The following is a 20,644-nucleotide window of genomic DNA, read 5'->3' on the forward strand; positions in this document are numbered from 1 at the left end:
CCCACACAGCAGCAGCTTAGTGAAAGGATTTATTCCCCGTCTTTACCTCGGTGTCATAGATTTTGGTGATGAGCGAGAACGAGTACTTCCTGGACTCCCTTATATGCTGGATGGCCAGTTGGACTGCCGGCTCGATTCCCTGGCTGATGCTGCTCATCAGGGCCGACTCGTTCATGGGCATAAGCACCATGATGGGCAGGTTCTCCCCGTCCCTGGCGAACCAGCTGTTGTCCTGTCCGTGTTTGGTGCGGTCGTTGCACACCTTCGCCAGCGCGGGGGGGGACAGCAGAACACAGAGGAGCAGGCATCCCGTCGGGAGCAGCATCTCCCAGCCGCTGCAGTCCCTCCGGGCTGGAGCCATGCTACGGTGCAGGGTGACCAGATGAGATCCCGCCGTGCCCCTCACTGTTGGGGCATCGCAAATTCGGGCTCGTCCGGGACGCCCGTCCAGAAACGCGTATTGGAGAGCAGCGCAGACGCGACAGCCGCAGCAGCCCCTGCAGTGGGCAAACTCGTCCTGTGGCTGTGACTGCGAACTGAGACTGGAATATACTGTCTCGCAATGTCTGTCTAAGAATATTCCAAGGGCGCAAAATGTGTGCTGCACAATGAAAGCTATCGCCTCTCGATGTCCGTCATCCAAACGATTTCCTGCCAAAACAGCCCCCGATGCAATTCCCCGTTTCTCATTAATGCGAAAAACACTTATTTTGGAGGCACGAGAATGCCCTCAAAAATGCCCGGAATCATGACGAGGACCCCGGGAAGTGTAAACATAAATCAAATCACTCGTTGACTGTCGCTGCGGATACAAAATCACCTCCGAAGTAAATTCCCAGCCAAGGGATGGCAACTGTGGGCATTCCTGCCAAACGCTGCGCTGAAGCTGGCGAATTACCACGCGGCGAAGCGCTACGCAAAGCAAATCAGGAAGGAATTCAGCCGACGTTGAGAACTTGATTGAAAAGGGTCCGAGGGGGAGACGTCGAGAGAGTCTGCCTTGACAGCCTGTGGGAATGGGATGTTCATCTCCGATGGTGCGTCAGAGGAGCGCAGAAGCCGTCGCCGCCGCCGCCGCTGCTGCTGCTCCTCGCCGCGCGCGCAAGAGGGAGCACTGAATGTGGAGGAGGAGAGGAAGCGAGAGAGGGGAGGGGGGGGGTAGTGGAAAGGCTGCATAGGCTTTATGCGGGGCAGACTCATCACCGCCCTGACAGCCGAGCGTGATTTATGGGCTTTTATGTTATAGCAGGCAGACGGCGTTTCAGACGACCATGCATGGTTTAATTCATACGCGCACGTGCGCGCGCACGCGCACAGATGTATTTATATAGTAAAGGCTGATCCGTAGGGAGGGAAGGATTGTTCCAGGCGTTTGATTTACTTGAAGTATCCTTGGTACAATTATAGATAATAACTATATGCTTCACCTATGAATAGAAGAGAATTTTCCGCTAGCAACATGTAAATAATAACAATCATGGGCTGCACGACATCAACATACTTGAAAAAACAAGATTTTATGTTGCTGCTTACGGTTAAGGGGAACATATCAAACAGTGACACCTACAGTATATGCCACAACTGTCAACTATAGTCACAGCTGTTCTTGTCTGAACAGGCAGGAGGAAACACTCATTCCCACCTTAGAAGTGCACTTAATTGAGGGCGAAGGTGCGTGCAAACTGCTATTCAGACTATCTGTTTGGATCTATTGACTGAGTGTTTGGGAAACACATCCACTAAGCTAACTGAAATTCAGCACCAAGGACAGCGAACTCCCTGCTCAGTGAGTGACTCCGTCTATGGCCCTGGTGCCGCTGCAGCCACACAATGGAACCTGTCCCCAGCGCCTGTTGACATGTGTACATAAGGCTATTACGTATATTTCTCCAGGACAGACTATACGCATTTTTATTCACATCTCTGTCTAAAAGGGTTATTTCCTCCTGTGGTGCAGAGATAAAAAACAGGCAATTATGGTAATACTTTGCAACATAATTCACGGTATTGTTAAAAAAGCGTGGGCAGAGGACAGAAAATGCTGCCAGTGCATAACTGTTCTCCACATGGGGGAAAACATGAAAGGCTTTCAAGTCATCAGCTGTAACTGGATTACAAAACAGTGGCACCCACAGTTTGACCTATACAATTATATCATATGCAGTCACGGTGTCAAGGGGGACTGTTTAAAAAGTCTCTGAATTAAAGTACAACTAGGGGAGTGTTTTTTTTTTTCAATTCAATATGAGGATGAAATCGACCAATATCTCACGGTTGTCTTGTTGCATATGATCAAAGTATTTTTGCATAATTCGAGATTTTCTATGCCATGTGATGTGTTTATTTCCACATGTGCTTTATTATGAAAGATATCTGCAGAATGGCTTCACCTCAGGTTATGAGAAAACAGGCGGTTATGATTGATATGACGACGCTGCTCATTGTGTCCACTGAAAACACAGAGCAGTTGTCTTCTCGGGGTAAGAATTATTAGTGCCATCCTTGTGATAGACAAGCACATCTTAACACCTATGTAACATAACACAGGGTGGGTGACGCGTTGTTATTTCTGGTTGAGTGCAGTTTTGATCTGTGAAATCAGACACCTCTGATTCTTAATTTATTTATGACATGATTTACTGGCTGTAGTCCTCTGTGATCAAAGTACACATAGAGAGTTAATATACTGTAGTCACAGGAATAAAAACTACATCTGGGTGCTCTCTACTTATCTAATATACTACTATTTCCTACTAATCACACCAGTCCCTTTACCCCTTTCCTTGTATAGTCAGCGCTCTTTTCTATTCAAAGTGATCTAGATAAAGAAGTAGGTCAGGCTGATGTCCCATCTGTTTGTTTTGTACAAGACAACATCCCTCCCTGCAAATAATTCCTCCAGCAGCCAGACAACAGCTAACATGAAATTAAAAATACTCTACAATCAGCAGCACAACAAACTTTATTTATGCAAGGTAAGGAAGCTCACGCACTCATTATCTGGGCTGCCTATTCCACGTAAGGAGGGTTGTGGGCTTGCTGGAGCCTACACAGTGTCACATGCTGTATATACTACACAGAAAACCACTCACTTTCACAGTCACACCCACAACTAAAGTAGAAGCAAAGGGCACAGTACAGTTTACATTATATCAACACCTGGAGAAATTTCGAAATTTGATTACCTCAGCAATAGGCAAACAAAACTGTTGATGTCAAACTAAAGATATTAATTATTTCACATTAGAAATGACTGTACAATCTGCCCATCATCAGTAAACAAGATCACAAGGCAATGTATCAGCACTAAGTGGAACATGCCAATGTGTACATGAACAGCACACACGCTGCACAGCTGCAATCTGAGATTAACATTCTTATTATGGCTGTAGATACAATCTCTGTGCTCACATAGCAATTAAACAACAACGTTATGATAGTGAAAAAATGTTTGGCTATAATCAAATTTTTCTGTCCTCTGGTACTAATGGCCTCGGAATCCAAACAGAATAACCGAGTTTAATCAACAGCGCTGCTACTGCCAAATGTTTGACATTCAATACTGAAAAGATTCACAAATGCATAATCAAATCCACACACACATACACAGTGAGATAGCTGACATGTCCCTGTTTAATAGAGATTAATGAGGTGGCCTGAGGACATCCCTCACCAAAACTCTGACAATACGCCACAAGACGAGCTATGAATTTTAAATGCCAGGTATTCAGAACAGGATGAATTAAAAAAAAAATTGAATTTCGATGCACTCATTGTCAACGCTTAGGTGGTTGTGCTCACTGAAGGAATATCCATTTAAGTGCTTTGTGAGTTGTTTACAGAATGAAAAGATAACTGAACAGGCAAATGGATAATTAATCAACTTGATGTCACTTTCTTGCAAACTCACTTGTTCCCTATGAATACTCTCGATTACATCCTTATATTGTTTCAGGGTGAGTAGAGGAGAGAAGAATTGTTAGATTATGTGCACTACCAACTGGATATACTATTTACTCACAATCCTTGACAAGAGACATTACACTGATTGTGTTTATATAAGCACTTGTGGGTTAGTTAGATATGTATCACATTCTAAGAATTTAAGGCAGCATGAAAAGATTTTACTGTAATCTTCTAAGCACACAGACAGTAGAGGTAAAAGCTAGAAGAGATTTACTTTTATTCAAGATCAGCACCTTGGTCCCGAGTCATCACATACATGACTGATCTCACATCTCCAACTGAAGACACTGGACTCCCTCTAAGAGTGGTACAGACAACTGACTCCGTTATACAGCGGTGGACATTTTATTATGGATCTCTGAGATGCTTCTTTGCCTTGTTCTCGACACGCTCGCCCTGCCAGTTACAGTGGCAGCTATTTGAATAATTGGTTTAAGAATCTGGAGTCACAGTCTCCCAAATTCCATGCATACAAACGAGCTGGGGAGTGATTCTTCAGCGGGCCGTGCTTCATGCATGGCGGTGGAGAATGCATGTTTTAGGAGCTTGGAAAACATAAAAACACAGCAAAATGTCAACCAGTAAATTTCCCCCCGGGAGGAAGACGAGGAATGCCTCACCCCGACCTTCACTGGGCAACTTCCTAATGACACTGTGTTTTTGTAGTCATCTAAAGTTAGAGCAACTCTTTTAGTGAGATGTGCTGTGTGACAGAGACTCTGGAAAGAAGATGACATTTGCTATTCATGAGCAAAATCCACTTGTCCAGACTGACAGATAATTACTTTAAAAACAAATTTGTATAACTGAACAATCCACTTTTCACTTTTTACCAAGGAGCCAGAAAAACACTGAATCCACCAAGTGTCCTTAAAAATTTGAGGATCGCTGTATTCTAACAATCCATTCTCGTTGGATGAGCAGCTGTAATAATCTTTTTAATGAAAGTCAGGGTGACTACGATGCTATATATTGCTGACATATTCAACAAAATAAGTGCACCTACTGTAGAAATGACCGAGAAGGCAGCAGCTCTTCATACCTTGGCCCGTTCACCGTCCACTGGTCTTCTACAAACAAAAACTGCAATTAAACTGGGCCAAACGTGAACCAGGACACGAGGGAACTGACCTGAAACTCTCCAGGAAAACAGCACAGGTGCTTTTCACGACAGGAAACGTCTGCAGGGACAATGACCTTTAGCACCAACGTCAGTGTGTCTGCGTGCATTAGCTAGTGTTAGCTACAGTACGTGTACAGTACTGTACTGGCCAAAGCAAACCTGCCTGTTCTACTTAGAAGCAGCATGATAGAGGAGTTTTTCTTATAGGGCAGGCAGCATAATATATAGTATATATATAATAGAAAATTATTAAACCCAGTAGAGAGACATTTCTAACACAATTATTTAGCTATAGCTAATGTTAGCTACTGTGATGCTAATAAAGTTTAGCTAATTCGTTTTAGCTTCTGTAGCTGGACCAAATGATAAAAGAAGAAGGGTCGTCTGACAGCACTTACTGGTTTTAGGAAACTTTGGTGGAGCTCTTCTATAACGTAGCTCCACACAATTAAATGCGTTGGACAGTTAACAGTGAGATGGGGCTTCATGACGCATTGAAGCTTCTCGTCAAACTGGTTGACCGAGGCTTCGTTTGCTCTGGTGCGCCACCTACTGGACGAGAGGCGAACATCTCAGCGCGTAGTAGACTTTATGAAAACAGCGTGTTCACACGTCTGTCACTAAAGTGTGTATTTATCTGATTTATCTACAGTAAATGTCTGATCATGGAATCACCCTGCAGCCAAGAGATAAATACAGTTTTATTGTACTAGAAATAATATATATAAATAATATTAATAATATATGAAATAATATATTATATTATTTTGTGTTTATACAACAGTGCCTGTCTGTCTGACAAGAGGGGACACAGACAGTGAGCTGTAGTGTGAGAGCCCATTTAATGCCTACCTGTGTGACATTAAGTCGTATCATAATTGAAAAAAACAAAAAAACATGTTTGCTGACAGGCCAAGAACAGTTAAATGAGCTCCTGCGTCTGCAGAGCCACAGCAGGGTGCCTTCAGGATTTCCAGGCTCAGAGTGGACAGAAAACGCAACACAACATGCGTCCGGTCCAAACGACGCCCTCCGCTGTGAAAGCCCGGAGAGAGCGCCTCTTGAATGGGCACGCCGCATTTGTCCTGGTCACGAGAGGTTATCGCAGCCTTTCTTATTCCATTCTGAAATTAAATCAAGATTATGAGAGGAGACCGCGTAAAGTAGGCCACTGCCTTCAACAGCGCTTCAGCTGTGGCTCTGCTGTGGGAGGACACTATTTTGATTACTGTCAGGTCCTAGTAATAGCAAGAATGTCTTACATAATCACATTTACAATGAACCTTTCCTATGTCATCCACTGCGCTCCAGCTTCAGAGCAGGGCTGATCCAGCTTCCATGTGCTTGTTTGTACATACATATATTATAAAATACATTCTCTTTCCCTGGTCATCAGAGATTTTCAGATTTTGGGATTCTACAATTTCCTTTTCTGGGCTGTAGGCAGTTCTCAAACTTGCTCTAAACAGGGAGGACCAGATGGAGGGAGTCTGTCGAGCACAGCGTAACCTCGGGTTTAAAGAGGTCCAGTCTGGAGTCAGAAGTGACAATATGCCAGTGTGTCATCCCTGTTTTAGCGGTCGGATGTCAGATCGTCAACCCGATAATTAAGGCCCGAGGTGGCAGGAGAGCAGGGTAAACGAGCTGGTAGGAAAGCTGGAGTCACGCTATCGCACATTAGCCCCAAACTATTAATAAAAATGTCACTTTAATTAGGGGGTATGAGGAGACGTAAACACAGAAAAGCACTCACACAAACATGCTTAGAGGCACACACAGAGTTCTACACAGACCGTGACACTCGTCACATGCAGGGCCCATTCTCCAGCGCACAAAGAGGCAGAACGAGCTCGGAGGAGGAAGTGAGACGGAGACGTGCGACTTCAAATCAGGAAATCACTTCTCCGGGTCCAGTTAATGACAGACGCCGGCAACCACCAGCATTAATGATGCACAACGCTTCTCCAGCCAGCAAAAGCAAAGAGGCTCTCTGAAGAGGCTAAAAGCCCCTGGTGCCTTCTATACGTACAGTACGGGACGGCTCCGTGATGAACATGGCTCCACAGGATGAATGGAAAGCGCTTGGGAATATTTCTATTTCTCGTCACTGGTAATTGTGCTAATGGACAGACGGGAGATACCCAGACTCACTCTGAGACCCAACATGTGTATTGAGCGATCGCTGCAGCCTAATGGCTCTGCAACATGAGGTGTGGAGCACAGTGTCAAGTCCATGGATGTGAAATCCATCCTACCTGGGTCCAGTCCAGTCCCTGGTCCAAACCTCCAGCCTGGGTCCAGTGTCTTGTAAAGTGCCTTGAGAAAAATCTGTTGTGATTTGGCGCTATATAAAATTGAACTGAACTGAACTGAACTGTGACATGGTCCTCATGGTCAAGTTTAACCATGATGTCAGACAAACCATAAATGCTAGTGTTCCATTTTTAGTACGTTCCAACAGATCCCCCTCAAACTCTACTGTAACATTGACTGAACCCAGAACTGCATGTTCAGTTTGTTAATAGACAGACGGCTGCTGCCGCTGCTGCCGCCGCTGCTGGGGCACATTATTCAGCATGGGAACATCCAAAAATATTTTTGCAGGCAAATAGCTTAACAAATGAAAGCCATGAAAGATAGATGAGGAAGTCAGCGCTTCATTCATTTTTGATAGCTGGGCTTGAGATGCATTACCCAGCCAACACAACAAGCCACAAGCTGACTGTCCCAGCAATAATGAGCTAGAAGGAGCATCTGTGATGAGACCAGTGTGTGTGTGTGTGTGTGTGTGTGTGTGTGTGTGTGTGTGCGTGTGTGTGTGTGAGGAGATTATGCTGGACAGTAGCTGGGAAGGGCCGTGTTGCACTGTGACAGGTGGACAGCTGTTGTCTCTTCCACCTCGTCTCGCCGTGGGCTGTGGTAACACACTTCAACAAAGGACCAGCAAGACATTCAACAATAAAAACAACTGACTCATGAGCTGTACTCACCGCATGCACACATCCTGACCTGTATGTGTAGAAACACATTAAAGGACTTCCTGCAAGTAAGTCACAAACTTACTTACATTTACACACATTTAGACCCCATTCACGCAGCAAGCAGTGTGTGTGTGTGTGTGTGTGTGTGTGTGTGTGTGTGTGTGTGTGTGTGTGTGTGTGTGACCCCCAGGTGCCCATTAAGCCGCCTCCCCCTAGGCTGTCAGTCAGATCAGCTGATGCGGCCGGGTCGATAAGACGGAAGACAGACTCTTCATTAAGTGTCCCAGGGGCCGGTGCTCCTGCCATTCACTCCCCTGCTCCTCGCAAGCGCAGCTCCCGTTTGCCTCGGCACACGTCCGCTCACGAGGGTCGTGTGTGTCCGTGCGTCGTCTCTGAAAGGTCCGGTACAATGTGCTGCAACCATGCAGCGTTCCGGAGGCCTGAAGCAGAAACAGACCCAAAGAACGCGCGAGTCCCTTCTGCATTTTTACAATAAAGCTTTTTCAAAACCTTGCTTTTTTTTTTTTTTTTGGGGGGGGGGTTGTCTAAAACAGCAAACCGCAACGGGCTCGTCATAAATGTGAGTAGTTAATCAAAGAGCTACTGTGGGACACAGTTTGGATGTAACCTAGCCAACCGCGCTGGCACATTCAGCTTCCCCTCTTCAGCGTCGCACAAAGGTCTAATAGCTGTGGCACTTGAGCTTGATGAAAGCGGGCCGATGAAAGCAGAGTTAGGCAGTAAGAGGAGTTGGCCCTGCTCTCTGCCACTCCTCCACATGTCTGCAGGCTCATTACCAGCAAGCAGGCTCAATGACCACAGTCCTACACGCACCATTTCCATACAACTACCCACTGAGCAATGCTCACCTGTCACTGTGGAGAGCTGTTACGCCGAGAACCGGGCCTTTATACGGAGCAGCACCAGCACTTGTGGTTCGGCTTTTCCCGGGTGAACAGAAGGCTGGCACATGCATTTTTGTGCATGAAGCAGACATTTATATTTAAAAACAGATGTGTCCAGGGTGTGAAAGTCCTTCGTGTGATTACTGTTAAACCAAAATGAGCCATGACTTTATCCTGATCGTACAGTGAGGGTGGAAGCTGGAGGGTCACTTCCTGGAGGAACCACATAGAAACTATTGAATTTATGTGAATGCGTTTTATCAAGTCTAAATAAGGCATCAGCTCACTGACTTAGATGATTAATAAAAATCACATTCTGCATCAATCTGAGTTAAATTTCCATTATAAGGATAGTCGCTCATCTGTCTGACCAAGCGCATCATAATCACACTGGTCATGAATTATGCAGAGGCGCTTTGGGGTTTTTTTTGTTTTGTTTTGCCGAGGAACTCGAAGAGCTGCTTCTCTTTAAAAAAAAAAAGGACATTAACCAGTTCTCAGACGCTTCGGTGCTCCACTGCTTCCTGCTACGCTTTTGTTTTTCTCCCTCAGTAATTTGACATCGCTACAACCCTTAGGCAAAAAAAAAAAAAAAAAAACCTCAAGAGAAGAGCAGAATTCAATTTAATCATAGACTGTGAAAGAAAATGTCAGTGTCTTTAGCACTCCACATCGGGAGGTGTGGGACTCGTCTCGTCTCCGGGGAGAGCGACGGGAAAACAGCATCAGGCCGCGAGATCTCACTCGCTCCGTTCTGAAGTGGGGCTGAATGAACGAGTACCAACAGTTAACGGGGGGGGGGTACGTTTCAGTCACCTTGAGCCGACGTAAGGCTCCGAACTCGCTCCGAGTGGACCATCTGCAGGAATCCTGGTGGCGCCCTGCTTAATTCAGTCTGCATAAAATTTGAACTACTCCGGCTTCACCATTCACAACCTGAGCACAGCTCCAGGTCAGCACGCGGAGCTGAATCTGCCTTGGAAAGGATTAATAACACCCCAACACACGAGGAGGTGCACTTGGCTGAACTGAACTGAGGCTGATTGAACGCAGGCCGCTACTGCAGGACGGAAAAGCAGCGACGTCTCAGTCTGTCCAACGGAAACAGATCCAGCGCGTTCTCCCCGAGGGCGAAAGAGTCCGTTTAACAAGCAATCATATAATCTGACGAAGTGAAATGAACGGGGGGGGTTAATCGCCTGTGGAAGAGTTTTATCTGGTAGAAACACATTAAAGAGGTATTCTGTCAATGTAGGTTATGTTGGGGGAGGCTGCGAAGATTCACAGGCTGCCTGAGTGTAAATCACTGGGACTCTGGCGTTCTCTTTAGCAGAAGATGAGGTCTCTGCCAAATGACATTTGCTATTAGACAGCGTTCACCATTGTTCCGGGCGGTATGAAGACACACACGCACACGCGCACGCGCACGCACACACACACACACACACACACACACACACACACACACACACACACACACACACACACATCTACATCTTTCCATTTGCTCTGGGGGCCGAAAAACAGTGGCAGACTCCGCTTTTTAGCAGACAAGTGTGATACGCGCTGCGACTGCTCCTCCGCCTCACCATGGAAATGCTCCTCATAATTAATTCCATCGGCAGTGTCGCCATAAATATCACACGAGATCCGCAATCTGCGATTCGGATCTGCCGCGTTACAGCAGCAGAAGACGGTCTATTCAGGCAAAAAAAAAAGCTATTAGCTGCAAAAATGTGCCACGCTCACGAGTGAATTTTGAAATCTAGATTGGATGGTTGGAAACGTAGACTGTGAAATATAATCATAAAAAAGATAATACATTTTCAAACATGTCTGCGAGTGGCTGTCAGATGCTCCTTTGTCAACAGTGACAGCATCTCGTGCGCCTCCGACCGTGACTCCACTTCCACGCGCAGTGGAGTCGGATTACAGGAAGCTCCGGCCCCACGCGGACAAGACGCGACCCCCTCGGTTCGCCATACGCGCTGACACCGGTCCAAGCGCCGCGATAAAATCCCCAGCACCAGAAACCTACCGCGCGCGCACACAACAACAAACATGTCGCGCTCCATAATTGATGAGCTAATTCAGATCGTCCAAGTGGCCGTGAGCTCCGCGGCTTTTAGTTAATGTCTGCTGTATAATTCACCCCCCGGGTTCCCAGTGTGTGACTTGTGGTAAAACGTGATCCAGTTCATCGGGCGTCAGGAAACGCGACGCACTCCCCGCATCTAGGCCTCGCGTGTTTACCGCAACGTCTGGAGAGGAGCCCCCCCTGAGGTGAAAGTGTGTCATCTAATGTATGCAGTCGGCAGCCTGGGCTGTTGTGGGGATTGGGAATTACGTAAACTACACCGACACGCGGCGTGAGAGCGCGCTCCTATCAGTGCGCCGTGCGCCCGTGCGTAACTGCGCGCTCTCCCTCCTGCGGCGCTGCGCTCCCTGACAACCGAAGCCCGCGCCTCTCCGAAGGCTCTCACCGCGGGGGGTCTCGTGCGTTATCACTAGAGAGACGCAGGGGAGGCCGGGCCCCGTGTGGACGCATGCGGGAAGAGCGGCCGCGCGGACGCGGCTGCGCTCGCGTCGTTTCAGGCCGCTATTTTGTGCGGCATAACTCGCAGCAATGCACCCAGAAGATTAGGAGGCCGCGTGGAAACGGCGACAGAGGCAGAGGCGTTTTCCTAGAGCAGCATTTGTCAGAATGGGAAGATTCTTGGCAGGTTTTCCGTCAGAAAATGTCATTTCTGCGCGAGCGAGGAGGCAGCTCGTCTCCTGCGGTGCCGTCACTGGGGCACGAACGCGCCTCGCTGTTATTTTCAGCTGTGGCGTAGAAGTCACACGTTAAAAGCTGAATCTGAGAGATGCACTTACGACGCTCTTTACCAGTGGAGTTTTACATAAGAATAGACTTAAATCCGCCACACACACACACACACACACACACACACACACACACACAGTGTCCCACGACTGAAACAGACCGCGGGGCAAAGTGTGAAACAAAGCCACATTTCATCGTCTCATTCAGCAGCTGCTGATCAAACCAATCAGATGCGCCTCTCATCTCCATCACGGTTAAATGTGGACGATGGGCTGTTTAACGCAGATGAGTCATCGCTCTATGGATAAACGACGGCGTGCAGTGGGATTCATTTTACAAAAAACAAGCAAAGTCAAACATTTCAGCTCAATCCATCAGGTTTAGTTCTCTTGACTTCGAACTGACACCAGTTAAATTAGTACAATTAACACATTGACGTCACACTGATCCGGCAAATATAAAATAAAAACACTCCTTCACTTTCCTAATAACGACTCAAGTCACTCCCCATCAGTAAACCAGACACTATTGATTTCCAGGCTTAGCATTTGTGCATGTTTACCACTCCGCTGGGAATCCGTCGGCATTTCAAACACAACATACCAACACTGCTGTAAAACATGACTGCTTGGTCCATTGGCTTTGGTGACATTACAATCAGCCGCTTTATGGTTTAAAGTGCCCCAACAGATCCCTGGAATACCAGCGCTGTTTATGACACGGGTCTGGATGATATAAAGGCCCTATATGACCTGTCAGAGGAACATGATGCCCAGCTGGATAATGCCCATTTTACTGCAGTGCTGTGGACAATATATTGAATATTACACATATTTTTCTACTATGAGGCGCATGTTTGAAATGACAAATTACAACGCAGGACAATAAATAACAGCTTTAAAAATAAATCACAGAAATATGCTCCACTCGTGATTTATGGACACAGACTGACAGAAACGGCAGCGCTTAATCACTGGAAAAGCGTTTTTTTTCCTCCACCCTTCATAACAAAACATTTTTTTGCAAATGTCTGTTAAATGTGAAGAGGCCATCCGGCGAGTCTGCAGGATTCCAGGGCGGCCGTGCCACAAGCCAACTAAATTTAATTACTGCCACCGTAGGCCAAGCATGGCTCGCAAACCCATTACAATGATCCCGTGACAGGACTGAACGTCTTTACGTCTCTGTGGTAACGAAACACATCCTGCACTCATATGCATTAATGTTACCACAAGCTCACAATTAGATTCTAAATCATTTTCATTGTATTTGGCAAATGAAGGTATAAGGATTCCACTCAAGTACTAGAAACTTTTCCCATTTCCTATTGTAAGTATACATTCTCAATCAATAGCAGAAATGTATTATGCTATAATCATCCCCTAAAATTACTGGCGTAGGTCCTCAGAGACTGCTGGGCCAATAGCCCGGAAGGTTAATGAAAAGGAAGAGATCACAAATTGCCTCATTCAGTCTCCTTCATTATCTGCCGCCGGTGTCTGGACGGTGCTCTTGATGACTTCCATTCATAAATCAAACCTCAATCATACAGGTATACAAGTGCTCATCTGAGGCAGGTGTGACTGGCTTGGGTCCAGAGGAGAGGTTCTACCTTTGACCCGGGGGAACGGGGAGGTAAAGAATCGCGAGAGGAATCAATCAGGCAGCGACCTACTCTAACGTCCCTCGCTCTCCCTGCTTCGCCTGAGCGACGGCCGCCCAAATGAGCACAGCCCTGCACTCAGGGAGCAGCCGGTGTCCGGTCCAGACAGAGGGACACACAGGCAGTGGTCACAAACAGGCAAAGGCCACAGTCGTACAGTACACACACACTGTACATGTGTAAATAATCATATTTCTAACTAATAAGTGTCATCGTGTGACGTGACATACATTCGGCATTACAGCATTCTTCATGATCCCATTGGCTGAACATAATTAACATTAGGCACTTAATGAACTCCGACTGCACAAGCTAAATTATTTCACTGCTCGTGTAAACAAAAACCCCACTTTGACTAAAGGTGCCTGTAGTGAAAACAGAAATTCCCCCAGAACACCATAATTTCAATCTGCTGAAGTGCGGCTGTAGATTAAGGCTTTTGAGGTTGCGCTTAGTTTAAATTAAAGCCACCAAAGTGGCCTTTGCTACTTTAACCCAGTTAAATGAGCTCCGTCGAAGTAGAAAGGAATAAGACTGGAGTTCCTGCTTCTATCAGTAGTTAGGAGATTGAATGGGAGAGGGACTAGGAACCAGCATAATGCTGTGGATCTGGCTTCTTTCTAGGCTGAATGTAAAAGCAGCACTCAGAAATATCCTGACAAGGTTCCATACAAAATACCTGAAGAGCTTTGCCACTGACAGAGAGCACAGCGACGGAGGGGAATGTGAAGAGGCGCTTTGGCGCCCTCTACAGGGGAAGACGGGATTCTGATGGGAGCGTCAAATCCCTACTTATCTTTGTAAAAAAAAATACTTCCCAATATTTCTATTTGTCAATACAGTCCCACTTGTGAAAAAATGTGCAAAGGTAGAAAGCACAGCCTCCATCAGGCTCCTAAGAAAAAGGCAAGTTTTAAAACATTCCCCATCGGCCGACATCCCTCCGGAATAAAAAAACACACATCTGTAGATAGTTTCTAAGTTGATGTCATTATGTTCGCTCCTCAAAGAACCATTTTTGGTACGGGCTGTCGGAGCAGGCTTGGAGTGAGGGAGCGGGTTTGCTGTTGTCCGTCTTGTCTACAGCTTGAACACACTTCTGGCTGCTGACGTGGTACAGACGGCCATCCTGAAATCAACACAAGATGGAGGTTCAAGAAGTTAAACAAAGAGTCACGCAAATGCGTCTTCACCTCAATTGCCAGACAGTGACTCACTAAAATCTGCAGCCCTCACCTCTTGGAGGATAAACTTCTGGTCTGCGGGTACAGACTGGTTTCGCTTCCTACATGAACTAAGAGTCAGGTAAGTGCTGACGTTGTCCCCGGCAACGCATCCAGCAGGTTCCCGCGTGTTATAGCGAATCTCTCCATCCGTGGACATTTCAAAGAACTGCGTGTACAAACACAAACCTGGGGTTAGGGCCCGTTTAGAACCTCCAAGTATCTGACACATAAACCTGTCGACCAACATCCCACACCTGGTTCTGGCCCATGCCGTGACATTGGTAGAGGATGACCCTCTGGCCCACCACCACGTTCTCATCCACAGGGTTGTAGTCGAAACAGTAGTTGGTCATGCCCCGATTCTTCAGCTGTTATGAGCAATTAGACGTTATAAGGGATTTTTCTCATATTAAGTGAACACAACACATGCGGTGGAAAAACACTGTTAATGCGTATTTTACAGAACGATCCCACTTCTTACGTCCAATCCACGCAGCTCAGCTGGATTCGAGACAATCAGACAGGTGAGAATTGCAAACTTCACGCCCCAATTTGAAGCTGACAAGCAGGTGCTTCCTCACCATTCCGAACATGCCCGGCTGATCCTCCGGGACTTGAATATCGGGGTAAATATTGTCCAGGTACCACCTGAAGTTCTTACAGCCCAGCTTCTCTCGGAGCATCTTCCGCTCCGTTATGTCTCCAAACGCCTCCTGGAAACAAGGGTGACACACAACAGTTCCATGTCAGTACTATAGTTCCACCTTACTAAATAAAATGCGCTAAAATTTCTATATGTAATAGAAAACAGAATCGATTCTAATGTAGATATTACATCATAAATAAACTAATTTAGGTATAAACAGTAATGAGTCTGTCAGTTTTAGGACAACAACAGTGGTGTGATGTTTCTCACTATGCTAAAATGATACAACAGCGCCACCTAGAGGTGATCCAGAGGGCAGCGGAGGTACACGTCATCAAACGTGAACACCTTTCCTAAAAAGCAGCGCTTCAAACAACAAACCACCTCTACATCCTTGACAAACACAGTAAGCTTGTATGCTTTGTGCGTGGTATTAACGAAGAACAAACTTGTGTGCTTAGTAGATTATGAGCACATATTTGCAGCACATGGAAAACAGGCGCGTCAGAGAGCAGGTAAGGACGACGCCTTCCCTGCCGGAGCGCGGCTGCAGGCTGATGGATGCTGGGAGTTTGCCCAACACAGCCACTAATTGGCCCTGCGTGAATTTCTTTGGTTACGAGAGGAAACCCCAGAGGAGGTAGTCGGCTGTCAACAGGAAGGACCATATTAGGACAACAGGGCGCCGGCGAGCAGCATTACAGTACGAGGCAGAGAGGTGCAGAACCAGGACGGGCACAGGTGCTGCTCACTGTAGGTGACGCGCCTGAATAAAATATGAACCATGAGGCATCAGCAACCACAAGGAACAACAAAACAATTACTGTACGAGTCTGCTTACATTTATCATGGTTAAATGTTGCACAAGACTCTTCCCACATGCACCTCAAAGCTTTAGTCACATCGCCTGTTCCTGAATCAGATGCTGGCACAACTTCACATTACGTTTCATCAAAAAACATGAAGTAAATAAATCCAAATGACGTGTTTATATCACGTTCAGTGTGTTTTATAAGAACAGCTGAACTCGCTCCATGGGTTGGTTCTGGTGGATCGGCCCCGCGCTCTCAGGGAGATCAGCGCCACCTGATCTGCGTTTACGGAGCTCCTCCTCTTAACCACACCGGCACCTCCTGCCGGCTGCACCCGCGCCGGGGGCGGCGACGGGGAAAAGGTGGTAATCACACACCGGAGCGCCCACACCCCCGTCACCTCGCAGGCGTCCGCGGCTCACGTATCCCGAGTGTCACATAATCAGGGGAGGTTTTACATCACGGCGGGAGGGCGGCGCGTGTGAGGCGCCGAGAGTGTGGAGGCGCCGGTGACATCTAGCGATTGATCAATCAGCCAGTGGGATGAGAGCAAACACAGCGCTTGCACAAGATTGCATGGAGAAAACAAGTGATTTAGCAGGGGGAGAGAGAATGAGAGAGACAATGAGAGAGAGAGAGAGAGAGAGAGAGAGAGAGAGAGAGAGAGAGAGAGAGAGAGAGACAGAGAGAGAGAGAGAGAGAGAGAGAGAGAGAGAGAGAGAGAGAGAGAGAGAGAGAGAGAGAGAGAGAGAGACAGAGAGAGAGAGAGAGAGAGAGACAGAGAGAGAGAGAGAGAGAGAGAGAGAGAGACAGAGAGAGAGAGACAGAGAGAGACAGAAACAAACACACAACACCAACACACACACACACACACACACACACACACACACACACACACACACACAGTGGACTCACCAGTCGTGCGTGGGGGTTGCGGTGGTAGTAGACCTTTTTGTAATCGTCCATCCAGACCTCGGCCGCTCTCACGCTGTTGGCCAGAGCTTTGTCCCGCGAGTACGGCGCTCTTTTGGGGAACACGTGACCCACATGGGAGCACGGGTGGACCTCCAAGCTGCCTCCGCACTGCCAGATCTGAAAAGACAAACACACCATCACCACCACCAGGGCTTGGTTGGCCTCTCGAGTCAACATTCAATCATTTAATCAGGCAGCACAAGGCGTCGCATTGTTGTAGAAGGGCTCGGTCACAGAAAAGCAGTTTTGTTGTCAGGGAGAAATATTTCTGGTTCCTTCCCTTTGGGAAAATGCAGTTAGTGGAGTGAAAGAACATTTAAATTCTTCACTGCAATTAAAGCATTAGGATCTTTGGCTTGATTTCACCACTTGTTCAGTTCAAATTCTCTAAAGGGTGGTTTGACAGAGAATATCATTAATTTGCAGCAATAAAAAACAGATTACGCTTCTTCTTTTTAGAGCTTTACTTCTAATGTGGAGAGAGTGTAATTCTAGCCGAGTTTAACTTTCACATAATGTATGTAAACAGAAACATGGGCAAAACACACACACACACACACCTACACACACACACACACACACGTAAAGACACCAACGTTACCCTGAAGGAGAACTCCAGGTTCTCTCCTCCCCAGACCTCCATTCCTGTGTCATAGGTTCCCAGGTAATGGAAGTAGTTTTTGCCCACAGCGAACAGGCCACCAGCCATTGTAGGAGACCTGAGGAGAAGAGGACATCTGGATGTGGACACGTGTTCAGACACACGCACAGTGTCATTTTCTTGCATTGGGACGCGTGCGTCACACACCTGATGACATCTGTGGGCGAACGGCGGCGTTTCTGCTCATACTCTGGGATCGCGTGCCAGGTGAAGACCAGCCTCCAGTCGAACCCCCCGATCTGAGGTTCTCCAGAGTTGCCTAAATACTCAAAGGTGTTCCAGTCGATGACGTCAATAACGGGGCACACCACGGCCGTGGGCTCCTCTTTGATTCTAGTGAATGAAGCAGGGAAACGCCACTGACATGAAGACCCCATGCACTTTGTGGGAGTGAATCCACACACCTGGACCGGACACCTGAACGCGTCTCACCTCTGCAGCAGCGGCTCCAGCCAGCCCTCGTGGCACTCGCAGTGACAGTCCAGGAAGGTCAGCACGTCGCCCGTGGCGATGGAGGCGCCCAGCAACCTGGCGCGCACCAGGCCCTCCCTCTTCGTGGCTCGGATCAGGCGCACCTTCCTCAAACCGGAGATGTACTTTTCCAACGGCCCCTTCAGGTGCGCTTGAAGGGACAAAGCGCGTTCAAGCCACGTTTACCGAGATGCTTAATGTTACGTGTCAAACAAGTCCAACATGCGTTCCCTTTTCCCGTTGACATGGCCACGCGTCGGCCCCTCCTCCCTCTACCTGAAGCACCAAGTGCTGTACCTCGATCACTGTAGTCGTCCACCAGCACCACCTCCTGCAGCAGGAGGTCGGGGGAGGTCTCCAGCACGCTGTGGACGGTCCTCAGCAGCGTGGACCAGGCCTCGTTGTAGAAGGCGATCACTATGGAGGTCGTGGGCAGGGAGCGGTAGTCGTACTTTCAGGTTTCTGCAACTGCACAGGAGAGTTCATTAGGAAAGAGGAAGTAAAAGCCGTTGGGTGACGTCATAACATATACCTGAATGACCAGAAGTCTTTGAATGCCTCGCTAATGACTAATAATCACAAAAAGTGAACTTAGAGATGCCAGACGCATGTACTTGTGTTTGAAGGTGTGATGGCTACGTTGACTTACAGTGGGTTCCATCTCTCTGGCAGCCGGCGATGCAGTGACAGTTGATCACTGACGTAAACGTTAATCTGATGCTTTGCGATGCTGTCCTCCTCTCTGCGTTTCTCCTCTCCCTCCAGGTTCAGCCTCACGGCTCTCCCCAGCTCCCCCAGCGCGTTCCTGTCCAACGGGGGCTTGTCGTAGACGGGCTTCTTCAGACGCTCGTTCTCCACCTGCGCGTCCACGTGGACCTCTGGGCGATTTGCTGCCTTCACGTCCCCGTAGTTTTGTCGGAAAAATAAGACAATTGCAACAAAAGTACCGGCGATGACAAAAAGCAGTAATCTGGGCCGTGTCCTTCTTCTGCACGTTACCATCGTGGCGCTTGGACCGAATTTTCGTGATGGGACCTAACGTGAAGTGAGCCCTTCAGGTTGTTCCAGTTTTGACCGCCTCCGCTTTCGGATTGCTCGTTAAGAAGCCTCACAATTAACGATCTAGATTTTCATCCTGTTTAAGACTTTTCTACTAACTTTGGGGTTGAACCTAGCGGAATTTGCGCTGACAGGACAACCGCACTCCTTCCGCTTCAACTGTGAGCCGAAGTATGGAAGGATTAGCAAACTCGGATTACCTGTCACCTCGGATTAGCCACAGCAGCCAACGTTACTTTACAAGACCTTGATCTTTCCATTAGCGATGATACAAATGTATGTCAAACTAAGAGCTCCGTCCGCTGCTTCATTCCGTGATCAGCCTTCAGCGAAAAAATAGATTTTTTTTCCATTTAGACTTACACATGCTAGTTCTTCATCACGAGTAAACTATAATTGTAAGTAACAGAATGATTTGCATTTGGGATGTTTGCGTTTCTAAAATTCGTCTCCAAAGTAATATTTCTTCCGCAACTTTCTGAACACCCACTGGTCCTGTTTGCTTGTTAACTAATTTCCTGTTCAAGAATTTCAAAGTAAGACGCACAAAAGCTGATATTGATTAATATCATCAAGTTCTGTGCTTTTATTTTGAAGGCAACGACGACGTAAAGTGTTTGCCTCTGTAATTTCAAAACTTTACGGAGTTGAAGTCAACGTCAGCGCAGCAGGTAAATCTGAGGGAACGAATAATAATAATAAATAATAAAACATTAAACGCATATTTGACTTTCTCTAAAATGTATTCATAAACTACTTTAGCGTTTCTAATTTGTAGGTGAGTCTTAAATAACAACTTTTTTACAAAACTTTAAGACTATTTCAAATGGATTAGAACATAACCTGGTTGTAATCATGAAATCATGAAATGTGTGTACACTTGTACTTACTAGATAAGTTAAGATAATCACTGAAATAAAATCAATGGGTAATAATAATTCTTATCATTTAAAAACTTTTGTGACCTGGTCCAGGAGCAAACGTTTAAAGTCATTTGCTTCAGTGGTCTTATTTGATATTAAACTGGATGCCACTTATATGATATTGATATTAAAACTCTTGACACCAAGGATGAAATCTGACACAAAAACAGTATGTTTAAGCAAATTAAAGTGTTAAATAATTAAGGCGATCATTCAAAGCCAGAAGGTAATTTGAGTGGGATACTGTTTGATGGAGCACCCACACTGTCAAAACTACAAAGACACAACAAGTCAACCAGAGGGTGGTAATACACCATGGTAGACTGCACTTATCCTGTCTTGTCACAGTCTCTCTATTTATTTTAATGCATGAGGGCGTTTTCACTCAGGACTGGATCATAAATAACGT

At 46.7% G+C, this 20,644-nt stretch overlaps 2 protein-coding genes across 3 annotated transcripts in view; both read right to left on the bottom strand.

The window, feature by feature from the left end:
- The window catches only part of gabbr2 (gamma-aminobutyric acid (GABA) B receptor, 2), a 113,688-nt gene extending 108,049 nt beyond the window's left edge, over nt 1–5,639 (bottom strand). Inside the window, exons 1-2 of one of the 2 annotated variants that reach the window (XM_029167111.3) lie at nt 5,488–5,639; nt 4,973–5,036 (exon numbers count right to left, since the gene is read on the bottom strand). Coding sequence is in view for 1 of the 2 variants with exons in the window: in XM_029167110.3 (XP_029022943.1) it covers nt 47–361 (315 nt within the window). In the remaining variant the exon portion in view is untranslated. Of the gene's footprint in view, nt 1–46; nt 1,112–4,972; nt 5,037–5,487 lie in introns of those variants that run through there. The other variant, XM_029167110.3, reaches the window with a different exon arrangement.
- A 6,519-nt stretch (nt 5,640–12,158) lies between these two features.
- On the bottom strand, nt 12,159–19,841 carry galnt12 (UDP-N-acetyl-alpha-D-galactosamine:polypeptide N-acetylgalactosaminyltransferase 12). The gene is given in 11 exon segments (XM_029167199.3): nt 12,159–14,591; nt 14,699–14,854; nt 14,943–15,056; nt 15,270–15,401; nt 17,062–17,238; nt 17,723–17,840; nt 17,930–18,115; nt 18,215–18,404; nt 18,551–18,707; nt 18,709–18,721; nt 18,903–19,841. Coding segments are annotated over 11 exon segments (1,734 nt in total). The 5' UTR covers nt 19,256–19,841; the 3' UTR covers nt 12,159–14,453.
- Nucleotides 19,842–20,644: the final 803 nt, after the last annotated feature.

The sequence above is a fragment of the Betta splendens genome, chromosome 11 (genome assembly GCF_900634795.4).
Source record: "Betta splendens chromosome 11, fBetSpl5.4, whole genome shotgun sequence".
NCBI lineage: Eukaryota > Metazoa > Chordata > Actinopteri > Anabantiformes > Osphronemidae > Betta > Betta splendens.